At 44.9% G+C, this 13,330-nt stretch overlaps 2 protein-coding genes across 3 annotated transcripts in view; one reads left to right on the top strand and one right to left on the bottom strand.

Moving 5' to 3' along the window:
* Positions 1-866: 866 nt before the first annotated feature.
* On the bottom strand, positions 867-9,478 carry mphosph10 (M-phase phosphoprotein 10 (U3 small nucleolar ribonucleoprotein)). Of its 2 annotated transcripts, none has more exons than XM_062525260.1 (11): positions 9,327-9,478; positions 8,018-8,711; positions 7,729-7,898; positions 4,947-5,109; positions 4,418-4,559; positions 3,810-3,877; positions 3,242-3,379; positions 2,714-2,824; positions 2,320-2,427; positions 1,656-1,901; positions 867-1,161 (listed from the first exon to the last, which is right to left on the bottom strand). In XM_062525260.1, the coding sequence occupies exons 1-11, from the start codon at positions 9,410-9,412 to the stop codon at positions 1,006-1,008; spliced, it is 2,082 nt and encodes a 693-aa protein (XP_062381244.1). In that variant the 5' UTR covers positions 9,413-9,478; the 3' UTR covers positions 867-1,005. The 2 variants fall into 2 exon arrangements, with proteins under 2 accessions (XP_062381244.1, XP_062381245.1); XM_062525261.1 differs by having other exon boundaries at positions 7,729-7,895.
* A 1-nt stretch (position 9,479) lies between these two features.
* mcee (methylmalonyl CoA epimerase) overlaps positions 9,480-13,330 on the top strand; it is a 4,306-nt gene continuing 455 nt past the window's right edge. The window contains exons 1-4 of the mRNA XM_062525262.1: positions 9,480-9,718; positions 10,347-10,537; positions 10,834-10,995; positions 12,058-13,330. The exon at positions 12,058-13,330 is cut by the window's right edge and continues 455 nt beyond it. Coding sequence (XP_062381246.1) covers positions 9,691-9,718; positions 10,347-10,537; positions 10,834-10,995; positions 12,058-12,210 — 534 coding nt within the window. The 5' untranslated portion in view covers positions 9,480-9,690 and the 3' untranslated portion in view covers positions 12,211-13,330. The remainder of the gene's footprint in view (positions 9,719-10,346; positions 10,538-10,833; positions 10,996-12,057) is intronic.

Below are 13,330 nucleotides of genomic sequence, written 5' to 3'. Positions count from 1 at the left end.
CAGTTGTCTCTTTCAAAATATTTTTTTGTTTGTTTTGTACTTTCTTTAAGCCACTGTGACCATTTGAAAGGATTGATCAATATTAGCACATGAAGTTTATCGTGGGATACAGTACATTCATTTCCTGTGTATTAGCTGCAGGACAGCGTTTTATGCACCTTAAAAGAAAAAGCCATATTACTATATTAACCGCATAACTTAGCCGCGGCTAATAGTTGGGAAATGATGGTAAATAAGGCAGCCCAAATTGTAAAGTATTTGATTCGACACACAAACTACTGTTTGAGCAAGCACAGCTGAGGCCATTGTTTGCATTCTTTTTCTAAAAAAAAAACGTTTGCGCCTCATGGCATCTATGTAAACAAGTGTAGAGCCCGTAGATGTGGCATTTCTTGTTTGCATAACATGAAATTTGGCAATGCACACACTCGTGCCATTAGGATGACACCCACCAAATTTGAGAGCAGTCGGATGAGTGGTTCGAGAGTTATGCGTGGAACAGACAGAGTGACACAGACAGACGTTCCTTGCATTAATAGATAGCTACAGGTTATTTGTAAACAACTTAAGGTGGATATACTGGTCTCACTGGCTTGTTAATAGGACGAGTTGTGTTTTTACGCCAAAGATAGGATAGCAACTCTGATCCAAACCCACCAAACGGGAGAAAATCAAACCTGTCAATCAGGAAACCGTTGCAAAGTGTTTGAACTTTGCCGCCCCCACCACAATTACAGTCTCACACAGGTGCATTTGAGTCACTACATTAGCTCACTGGCACCTCCTACTGGCCATGCTACAGACTACAACAATCAGTACAGTAGCATACTAGAGTAATGGTCTTCCCATATAAACCACAACACTAGTTTACAAATCAAGGGGACTCTTTAATTTCTTATGACAAGATGAAGTGGACTCACAGGTAATATCATCTGAATAATAATAACATTAATTAAAAAAAAAAGATCTGTACATGACTATAAGCCAGAGCGTTTAGTCTGCGGGCTACAACTTGAGCTTGCTGCCAGAGATCTCCTTCTGGTTCTTCTTGCTCTTCTTGCCGCTCTGCTCCTTGGAGCCCTTCACCTGCGACTTCACCTGGTCCTGCAGCTGCGAGAAGAAAGCCTGCGAGGACCGCAGAGCCTTGTCCATGCCGTCATTCTGTGAACACAAACACACACACACAAACACATTACACGTTTGTGTCTAAAACAAGAACACTCACTGCACTAGCAAAGCTAGTACTACACGTGGCTACTACACTTCATTATTTTCTAAACTTCTGAAACTGAAATCATACAACACATGTATGACTTGAATTATAAAGTACTGTATTATAAAATGTTGTTGAACAATTCTGTAGGGAGGGAAAGTAATCTCATCGCCCCTACTGGTAGTGGGATTCTGCATAGCTCTTTTTTTTTTTAAATCTCTGTCCACGTTGGGAACTTAATTGAATGGCTTCCATATGATATGCTTTGGGGTCACCTCTATTGCTTCTAGTGGTCCTACTTTACGATCAGTATGATTTTTTTTATTTTTGCGACATGGTGAAAACGAACTACAGTTGCATGTGACATCACTGGTTTGGGCGCTTCATCTCAAACAGATCAAAACAGCAATGCTATAACAGCAAGGCTATAAACTTGACTGACCGTGAGGATCTTGGCTTTGCCTCCTTTGGTCAGCTTCTTCAGCGTGTCGGCCACCTCGGCCTTGGAGGTCTTGGAGGTCTTGGAGGTCTTGATGTTCTCTCCAGTTTTGGCCGCTTTGACCTTCTGTCTCTTCTCCTTGTCCTGGATCTTCAGCCTCTTCACCTTCTTCTTCTGTCGCCGCTCTCGCTTCTTATCGGTGGTCGTCTTCTCCGAGTCGCCAAGCAGGTCCCCAGCCTTGTTCTTCTCCTGAGGAGGGAACAAAAACCGCCGGTAAAACAGGACCTCTTTGAAACACTCAGTTCTCTTCTAAAGTGAATGGTGGTTCCTTTAGAGAAACCTTCTGATTGTCTCCTCATTGATCTGAGATTCTTGATTGAGATTGCTTAGAAACGTCTCGTTTTTTAAACTGACAATCAGTGTGGTTGCTCCGAAGGCTTGTGGAGGTATGTTATAAACAATTCTTCATAAACACATTTCATTTTCTTCATGTGATTTCCCATTTAGATTGTGCAGTTCTTTCACAACACAGTCTGTCTCTCAATCACAATTAAAGTGTTTAACTGTTCAAAACAAATCACAGTAAATAAATGGCAAAAACACATATTTTTAGGGCTGTTATGTTTTTTGAGAATGAGGCCGTATTTGCGTCACCAGAGTGACGTACCTTAACTTCCTCCGGTGCCAACAGCGTGGCATCGCTGGCGTTGACGGGTGCCACCTCCTCCATGGCGATGGAGGGCATGTTGGAGACCACCTTCACCTCGGGAATGGTCTGCAGGCACAAGGACCATCCATTACAACCACATCATCTCCGACAGTGCAGCCTATCTCCAGACGTGTTGGCTGGATACGTTTTTAAACTTAACTAAAAATACAATCTTTACATTCAAACATTTTTAAATTCAAACTCATTTTAAAATTCTACTTCCATGTCATTCAATGACTAGCACCAACAGCACCCCATTTTGGTACCGGGTTGCTGTTGTGCACGCTGTAAAAGTGCTCCATGGTCTCCATGGAGACAGACGCTTCCCGGGCTGGAGGAAGTAGCTGCGTACCGGTTTAGGTGTGAAGTGGAAGTTGGAGAGAGCGTCCAGCTTCAGGAAGAGAGAGTCCATCATCTTTTGGATCTCAACATGGGCTGGGTTTTCTTGTTCCTCCGTCTTCTCCTGAGGGGAATAACAGCAGAGGACATCAGACACACAAGACACCTTCACAAGGACACACTACCCTACCGGGGGACAGCCGTGGCCTACAGTACTGGTTAGGGCTTCGAGCTTGTAACCAGAGGGTTGCCGGTTCGATCCTCAACTAGTCCACGGCTGAAGTGCCTTAACCTCTCACTGCTCCCCGAGCGCCACTGTTGAACAGGCAGCTCACTGCTCTGGGTTAGAGTGTGCTTCACCTCACTGTGTGTTCACTGTGTGTTCACTAATTCACGAATTGGGATAAATGCAGAGACTGAATTTCCCTCACGAGATCAAAAGAGCATATGTACTTACACTTATACCTTCACGTGGCCTCCTCAATGGGCCAAATCAACACCTTCCTGTGTCTGTCTGTGTGTGTGTGTGTCTGGGCCGTACCTCTGTGAGTTTGACGTACTCCTGTGCGTAGACCTCTGCCAGGCTGAGCTTACTCTTCTCGTGGTCTAGCGTGAGCCGCTTCTTGTACTCAAACACATTCTCCTTCGGCTTCTCCTTCCGCACCACGTCATCAAACACCTGCAACACACACACACACACACCTAATTACTCAACAGCTGTATTACAAGCTGGAGGTTTCAGACCACGGGAATGAGATTGCAACTGATGAACTTCTGAAGATGGTTATAACAGGTTGCTATATATTTCATGGGTTCTGAAGATGGTTATAACAGGTTATAAGCCATATATATATATATATATATATATATATATATATATATATTTCAGGGTTCTGAAGATGGTTATAACAGGTCTAAGCCATATAGATATATTTCAGGGTTCTGAAGATGGTTATAACAGGTTCTAAGCCATATAGATAGAGATATTTCAGGGTTCTGAAGATGGTTATAACAGGTTCTAAGCCATATATATTTCAGGGTTCTGAAGATGGTCATAACAGGTTCTAAGCCACATAGATAGAGATATTTCAGGGACTCTGAGCACCCACCTGGTCCTTTATTCTTTGCTTGATAATTTCTTCTAACTTCATGGTCGTTTCTTCAGTGATAGCAGGGGCTAGAACACACACACACACACACACACACACACACACACATTCAAGTACATATTTAAAACACAAAACACATAGCATACATTGCTTCAGACACCTGCATAAGAAAGTGGTATGGTGCATTTTCATGTAGTCTTATCAATTTCAGCAGTGTGTGTGTGTAATGTTGAGACCACTGTGTTCCCATTAGATGCTAAACTGTGCCTTGTTGGAAGGAATCGGGGGCGGACTGCCCATCTGGCGTAGGTAGGTAGTATAGCCTACTGAAATATTTCTAGTTAAGGTTTGAATTCACAACAGGTTGAATATTCTTAAATGTGGGTTTATGCAAATTTACTATTGTAAATGTAATATTGTAATTATTTCCTTTTCAAAATACTGGAGTAGAGTTTGACAGAGGACATCCATTATACAGCAAAATGTCCTGGCAAGAGAGGCACACGCTCGCAGAAGCACACACCTGTCCTAGCAAGAGTCACAAGGGAACAACACACACGTTCTGGCGGAGAGTCCGGGAGCGAGAGACAGACAAGACAGACACCCACCCATTCTGGACGCCTGGTCGAACGCCACGTCTTCCTCCAGCAAGCTGTTCTCCGGTCGGGTCTGAGCAGTCACCTCGCCCGTCAGTTGCCATGGTTTCTCCTCCAGCGCCGTGTTCTCCAGCTCGCTGATCCGCTCCGCCATCTGTCAGCCAATCAACAGTTCCCCCATCAGCACCAGAACTGGCCACGCAGCTTGGGGGGTGATGGGACTCACACCAAATGCCATCATCACCACTGCTCTTTAACACTTGTGTGTTGTTTTGATACCACTCGCTTCCTTGTTTGTTATTCAATTTCTGTATTTCTAACAATGCTTTTGTTGTAGGAGAGAGCAATTGTAGAATATTTAGGCCAATAAAGCTGATTCTGATGGAAAGCATGACAAATGTCACTCATCTGCTATCCCTAATAGTTCTCACTGACCCACACACTTTCCTCAACCACACACACACACACACACACACACACACAAACGAACAGCTGCCAGAAAGGAAAACTGTAATTCTACATTGAAGTAACACAAACACACCTTGTCCTGACGTTTCTCAAATGAAGACTTTGAATCGGAGGACTTTGATTTCCCTCCAAAGATATCTTCCATATCTTCACCCTCGCTCTCCTCTGGAAGGTCAAAGGTCACTCTCTTCAGAGCGTCTCTGGCCTGTCTGCTCTCCTCGTCGTTGATGTCGTCCCTGAGCATGAGTGTGTGAGGAGTGGAGATCAAAAAACACACAGAACACTCCAAACACACATTGTAACATGTTAACTATGAAATTATAGCACCAACACGATGTGTGAATCACAAGATTAATGACTGACTAATTGCTAAACATTCCACGCATTCGCGGCAATTAAGCTAATATGTTTTAAGACATCGTACTCTTATTAAACAACATTGAACAACAGTAAATGTCACTTACATTTGGTCAGCAACGCACAACAGGACAAAATAAAGTGGCAAGTTTTCAAACAATGTGCTGCTGGACTAACAGTAACGGTGTGGACACATATGCACTACATATGTGTCGGAAGGTGTCGCACGTCTTCCCCTCGTTTGTCGTGAGTGGGCGTTTCGTTTGAATTGTCAGTTAGCAGTTCATAAGCAGTTCGTTTTAACTTGTCTAAAGTGTTTCTCACAAATATACACCATTTTAGGCGTGTATTTAACAGCATACGAAAATATTAATAGCCTACACAAACTATGCAAGCCATTTTGAAATATTGTTTTATTTAAACTACTCAATGCAATCTCAAATCCTCACCAGAAACACCAACAGTCAATGTATTTCTCCAAATCCAAGTTTCGTTTATTTTATGGACAACTAGCTGGTCGTGGAAGAGTTCGTTTAAACATGAATTTGACTTGTATACGGAACCAAGTTTCACGGGCACTGTTGTACTACAACGACGAACCTACTACCTCGTGCTTTCATTGGACAGACGGCTCGCGTTCAACGGACTCATTTGCATAGAGCTGGGGATCGGCCAGCTTTTCTGTCGCGCGACAGGTTTTCAAATGCAGCGCTGCCTTCCCGGAATGCTTTGCGGGTCCGTTAAAGTCGCTTGACGTCACCCATAGGGAAATAGCGGGTTGCGACACGACAAAGTGAAGTGCCGGAAAGATCTGGCCGTACCGTAACGGGGCAGTCACACGCTTGCGTCTGCCAACGTTCGTCCGTTGTTTTCCCATTCACTTTACATTGGCTGGACCTCATTTCATGCCGCACTGAATTGTGGGTCCGATGCGTTGCCTGAGATACGTTGCCTCCGCTAAAAAGTTGAGAAATGTTCAACTTTTGACGGATCGCGCAAGCGCCAGCCAATGAAATTCCGTGTATGCAAATTTTCGAACACTGACAAACCAATCAGTTCGCGTTTATGGAAATGTGACAAAATGAGGCATACGTTGGCGGACGCAAGCGTGTGACTGCCCCGTAACGTCTAGCATGCACACATAACCCTCGTGGACAACGCAAGATGCTCTTAAAGAGACAACGTCCCTTTTCGGGAGGAGCAGGGATTTTGTACAATCTTCACTTTAACTAAAGACCACAGTTACCGTAGGGTGACCACCAGACGTCCTCTTTTGCCCGGACATGTCCTCTTTTTGAAACCTAAAAATGTGTCCGGGCGAAATTTCAGAATCGTCCGGGATTTTGTCATTCTAGCCTAACTACCGAATTGCATTGCTCTCTCTTTCATTCACATAGTAGCCTAGGCTAATCACACCCTCCCCTACAGTTCGCTTTGCATTGAGTTGAAGTGTAGAGCCCGACCTTAGAGCTACCGTCATTGGTCGATATTCTCGGCCTAAACATTTAATTGGTTATTCACCTCATCAGCGCACACTTCCTTGTTTACCACTGGCAACGCGCAAAACTATCCGGCATCTTCAGCCATGCCGAAACACAAGTGCAAGTTCACTGACGAATTGAAACGTAATTTCCATGTTTTCGTCTCGGTCGAGATCAATGCAAAGCAGGCAGTTTAGGAGGACTGAAAAGTATCAGCCATTGGACAACTTTTCAACTTTAAAAATGTCTCATTTTGTGCAATTAGGTTTTATTTTTTATAATTTTTGTTTTACCATTGTTGTGACTATACTTTACTTTGTATAGCCTACAAATATATAGTTTGTTTTTGCACATTTAAAACTTTCAACTACAAAATAGCCTTTTGAGGCAGTTTTTTTCTGTTAGTGTTGGGCCAGCCAATAAAGCTCATTATCACCATGTATGTTGACATAATTGTATGAATGCACGTGTTCATAGGTGCATAGCCTATGGGACCCAAATACCAAAATAAACCCAAAAGTTTAAATTTCAATTCCTAGTATCGATTCCCAGTCCACGAACCGGAAGAAGAAGCCGCTAAACACCAATGAAGAAGGTGTTTGCATAACCGAGCTGAGGCAACAAGACGACAGTTCATAGATTTGATATATATTGTAGTCGAAAACAGCCCTGTGAGAAATTTATAGTAAAGTTCATAAAAAGTAAAAAGTTCATAGAATTAAAATTGATGGAGAAGATCAGACTGTTGGTTAGCTAGCTCATTTAAAATATTCAAACTTTTTTGACCTTGCTTCTTACAAGAATCGGAATCGAGAATCGTTAGGAACCGGAATCGAAACAAGGAACAGAAATCGGAATCGGAATCGTTCAAATTCAAACGATACCCAACCCTACAGATCATACAATATGTAGCTTTATCATGCTGTGATTCAAACAATATGTCTACGTGTGTAATTGCTATTGGGTGTAAATTGCTGTTTCCTGTCTTAACTAGATAAAGGAAAAGATTCGACTTACGCCTCTAAATCAAATTCCTCCTCATCCATGTCTTCTTCATCAAACTCTTCGTCATCCTCACCACCCTCATCAGGTTCCCCCTCGTCTTCCTCATCTGCTGTGTTCTGAGTTTGTGTTTCATCCACCGAGTCAAAGTAGTCTTTATATTTCAGGTTCCGTGAGCTTTTCTGCTGCATTGCCAGAGTAAAGGGAAATTAAACAATGAAAACTCATTCACTCAGTCATGATTCATTCATGCAAATTCCAACTGTTTAAATATATCCAACACCTAAAAAGCAGATGAGCCTACCTGTTTCTGTCGTTTTGATACCGTTGGTTTATCAAAGGTCATTTCCTCCTCATCTCCAGAGGGCAAGTCCTGGAAGTAATCTACGTCTTCACCGCCCTTGTCGTCTTTGCCCTCTCGTCGGTCCATGTCGTCCAGGAAGGCCTCCATCTCGGACAGCTTGAAGAACTTGTCGTCCACCTCAGACGGCTCCGTCCACTTAGGTTTGGGTGCGGAACCCTTCTGGGCAGCAGAACCCTTCTGGCCCATCTTCTGCTTGGCCTTCTTCTCCAGCGCGTCCACGTCAAAGTCCACATCCGAGTCCTCGTCGGAGAACCCGTCTCCATCCTCGTTCCCGAGTTCCGCGTCATTCTCGTCCTCCTCCTCCTCTTCCTCACCTTCATCCATCTCATCACTCAGATCCTTATCCTCGTCGTCGTCATCATCGTCATCTTCCTCGGCGGCTCCTTCGTCCTCGGCCTCTGCTACAAGGCTGAGGCCTGTGTCCACGGTAACCTGGCTCACGGCCTCCTCAAACTGTCCGAGCGCAGGGCAGTTCTGCAGCTCCAGCTCTTGCCAGATCTGCTCCTCGTCGAAGTTCTCCACTACCAGCAGGTCCAGCGGGCTGCTCTTGAAGCCGGCCGGCTGCTGGGCTTTGTGCAAATCGTACAGAGTCTTTGTGAGGGCTGTGAAGTCTGCTGCCAAGCCATCCTGGAGACTGCAATGCAAACAGTCAAAGTAAGAGCCAAAAACAGAGAATGAGATCTACTGAGATCCAGGAGGAGCAAGACCCTGGACGAAGACCTCTAAGTATCATTTGCCACCAAGTACAACAGTAGGCTACCCTATGGGAACTCTATTGGTAGCTAATGCAAACTTAATAAATATTGCATGGCACATGGTCTGTTAACCTGAGATTCTGCTACCTCTGCTACCTCGACAAGATCACAGGCAACACCGAGGTGATAAAAAAGAAGATAGTTAGCTTTTAAGTAATAGTTGAACCATGCTATGCTCAACAGTACTGGTACACACAGTTCTCTTTTAGCTTATTAACGTTGAAGTGTTGTGTTGCTAACGTTAAACGGAAGCACCTCCCGAACTCGCACAACTGGACATTTAACTTACATGGATTTCGACAAAGCAATTTGGTTAAGATCAGCACGGGATGAAATTACCAACACAGAAAGTAAAACGTTAGCAGTAGCTACTAAATGCAGAGAGCTACAACATAGGTAACTAGCTTGTCACCCAGGAAAAACACAACACCTCTTTTCCTTGCAGTTATCGTTCAGTGACAGTGAAAGCAGGTTCATCAATACGTGTGCCTCACCTTAAAAAATGTTCTGGATGTGCTGTTTTATCGTTAAGAATACTCATACAGCTCTCCAACGTGTTACTGGTATCCCCCGTCGCCATGATTTTTTTCCTCACATGGGGAACCTAGGAGTAACTGTAAATAGCGTCCCCGGAAACTTGGGTCGTCGGAACGCTTGGTCGCAGAGCACTTGAGAGTGTCGAGAATCAATGTCACAACAAGCTCCTATTTGAAGCTATATCAGTGTTTTATGAGGGTTATTGAAAAATCTTTTTGTTTAAAAACAGTGTTCTGAAGAGACGTGTTTCGCAGTCCATTTGGCAAATTGCTGTCATTATTTTAAGTCAATAGTTTTCAATAAAGTTTATTTTTTTAAAACATGGCGTCTCCCTTGCTGAAGGTTGCAGGTAATGTACAAAACCCGATAAATTCACAAAAGTCTACGAAGCATCTGAATATATTATATTGTCTAACATATTGTGTTTCGATAACATGTAGCAAGTTGCAATGGGGAAAGTTTGCGTCAGTATTTCGATAGCGTTATCTCACCGTTCCTCATGTTTAGCTTGCTAATTTAGCATCATCTGTTACATCAGGTTTCGCTGCCGTTTATTCAGGGAACTCTCACAAATACTTTTAATTTGCACGTCAAGGGAACTGCTCAACCCCATGTCATGTTTTGGTACAGTACGCTCAATGAGAATAGAGGGGTCTGTCCCCGTTTTACCAAATGAAATGTGGCATTCTGGACATGTTTGTGCTGTCTTGCCTTACCAGTGCCTAACCGTAGGTGTCGCCAAAGATCCGCTTTAACCCTCCCTGGTGTCGTTCAGAGAACAGAAACTCGTGTGTTTTTTCTACTGCTGTCAGACATAAAGAATAGATATGTTGCCAAGGTTGTGTTTGCTGTTTTGTATGCATTTGTTTGAGCTGGAAGAATTCCTGTTGCACCTGTTTTAAAATAAACGTTTATCTACATAACCATGCAACATGAACTTGCATCAACATAACCAGTCATTGTTATTGTCTCTCAAGTGAGAGGTCTCTCCAGGTGCATAGGCCTACGCCACACATCACCATCTCTCAGAGCCTTCTCCTCATCAACTCCACTCCGTCAGGGAGTGCCACCTTCAGTCTGGAAGCTGGGCCGGCTGAATCACGTGGCAATAGCCGTGCCAGACCTGGAGAAGGCCACCGCCCTGTACCGCGACGTGCTGGGCGCCCAGGTACTGCAGGGCGTACTGGATCGCTGTACCAATCCTCATTACACTCATGCACACCTTTATCTTTAGTCTTTAGAATATCTAGTTTTTTACTGCTCTTTATGTCATGTTGATTTGTTGATTTGCTCTGTATTATCCTGTTTACACTGTAGTGTATGTTGTGTGTGTGTGATGTCTTAAGCTGCTGGGACCTTGAATTTCCCATTGGGGATAAATAAAGTATCTATCTATCTATCTATCTATCTATCTATCCATCTATCCATCTATCCATCTATCCATCCATCCATCCATCCATCCAGGTGAGCGCGAGCACGGCCCTGCCGGAGCACGGCGTCTACACTGTGTTTGTGGAGCTGGGCAACACCAAGCTGGAGCTCCTGCACCCGCTGGGGGAGAAGAGCCCCATCGCTGGCTTCCTGCAGAAGAACAAGTCCGGGGGAATGCACCACATCTGCATAGAGGTGAGGGAATGCATCACATCTGCATAGAGGTGAGGGACAAGTCCGGGGGAATGCATCACATCTGCATAGAGGTGAGGGACAAGTCCGGGGGAATGCACCATATCTGCATAGAGGTGAGGGACAAGTCCGGGGGAATGCACCATATCTGCATAGAGGTGAGGGACAAGTCCGGGGGAATGCATCATATCTGCATAGAGGTGAGGGGGAATGCATCACATCTGCATAGAGGTGAGGGACAAGTCCGGGGGAATGCACCACATCTGCATAGAGGTGAGGGACAAGTCCGGGGGAATGCATCACATCTGCATAGAGGTGAGGGACTGTTGCTCCGGGGGAATGCACCATATCTGCATAGAGGTGAGGGACTGTTGCTCCGGGGGAATGCATCACATCTGCAGAGAGGTGAGGGACTGTTGCTCCGCCAGGAGAGGTGCTGTAGGCTGGGTAAACCCAGCCTGATCTGCCGGAGATTTGGATTTCGCCCTGCAGCTCAGGCTGGAAACCTGCACATCCATCTCTCCTGCTTCCTGTCCACGTTTGATGGGTCCAATCACACACACTAACGTATCCAAAAAGCGCACCAGGATCATTGGTCTGATTGGTTGAAGGACTATCCAAGTGTACGGAGTCATTTGAACTATGCCCACTAGTCACACCTCTTGTGCAGTAGAGATCAAGCGCAGACTCCCCAGACTGATGTTCAATCTTAAAAGATTGAGTAGCATGGTGTTAGCCAGGCTAGAAAGGTGCTACAGAAAGCCACCCTCTATTCAACACCCACTCTCTCCACCCTAACAATCTTGTGACAACAGTGCTCATCTTGAGAGTGAAGGCGAATAAAATGTCAGTTCTTCCTAATCTACAGTGTTAGCGATGCCTACGGCAATTTTCCACCTTTGCTACGGTGTCATGCAGTAATCACACTGTAAGATGTATGAATGCTCTTAAGTTGTCATCCCTGTCTGAATTCTCATTAATACCTGTGACAGTTTCACACCTTTAGCTTTTTCCCTGCTTGAAATGCTAATACCCCCCCCCCCACCCCCCACCTCTGTGATGCAGGTTGACGACATCAAGGCGGCCATTTTGGCTCTGAAAGCACAGAACATCCGGATGCTGTCTCCGGAGCCAAGGATAGGGGCGCATGGGAAACCGGTCATGTTCCTGCACCCCAAAGACTGTGATGGTGTGCTAGTGGAGCTCGAGGAAGCCTAACACTGGTGCCCTCCTCAGTACAGGCCCGGCCTGGTCTTTACGGGCTACACAGCCATAATGATGATAGCGGGAATCGACTTGATGTAGCCGCGCTGCAGCTGTCTTAAGATGACTGCATTACGTGATTATTTCTGACATTCTGATACGTTGTCAAACTGGAATTGTGCACACGTCATGGTTGAAAACGTATTCGAATCGCAGGAATAATCACTTAATCTTGAGACGGCTGCAGGTGGCGACATCAAGTCGAATACCCCCAATAACAACAGCTGCTGACCCTGGACTTGTGTCCGGCCCTGAGCTGGAGCGGACCGAATCCGTGCCTGGACTGTCTCTCCCGAAAGCATCGTTGAACTACCACCATGGTATCAGCTGAGAGAGAAAGAGAGAGAGAGAGAGAGAGAGAGTGTTCAAAGTGATAGCTGGTCCAACATTTAACCGTAGGTGGTCATTGAACTATGCTTTCTGGAAAACTGCTCCATTTTGGGATGGGAGACCCTCTGGAATTGCACGCTATCTGGGATGATTGCCAGAGGAATGGCTCTTCAGAGAACTCGCCGGAAACGATTCTCCAAATAGTGTTGTCATATGACACAGGGTAGCTTCCCGCTATCAGACAAGATCAAAGAATTCCCAGAATTCCCACAGGCCAAGATTGCTCATCCAAGTCGCTACCCCCTCCTGAATGTGTTCATCAGACAGAGTTTGTCATGAGAAGATTAGAATATCAAAATTTGCATCCATAAACAGAGCCCCCTCACACACACACACACACACACACACACACACACACACACACACACACACACACACACACACACACACACACACACACACACACACTGTAATGGTAGTGTAGTGGAGGATCCTTTACTACAGGCATCTACAAAAAGCTAAATGGGTGGTTGAGGACTGGGAGCACGTCAGAATATCAGGAAGTGGTCGCCCATACCCCAAGATGTGATGGAATCTTTATTGTTTGTTTATTTGTATTTGTTTTGCGGTGTCCTTTCTTTCCCTACATCCCCACTTGCTGTTATGGAATTCTCCAGAGTTCTGTGCCTAAAAGAGTTCTTTTCTCCTGATGTTCCTCCAGGAAATGTGCCTTTGTTTGTGACAC

This window comes from Sardina pilchardus, chromosome 21 (genome assembly GCF_963854185.1).
Source record: "Sardina pilchardus chromosome 21, fSarPil1.1, whole genome shotgun sequence".
NCBI lineage: Eukaryota > Metazoa > Chordata > Actinopteri > Clupeiformes > Clupeidae > Sardina > Sardina pilchardus.
This window is presented reverse-complemented; position numbering and strand designations above follow the sequence as displayed.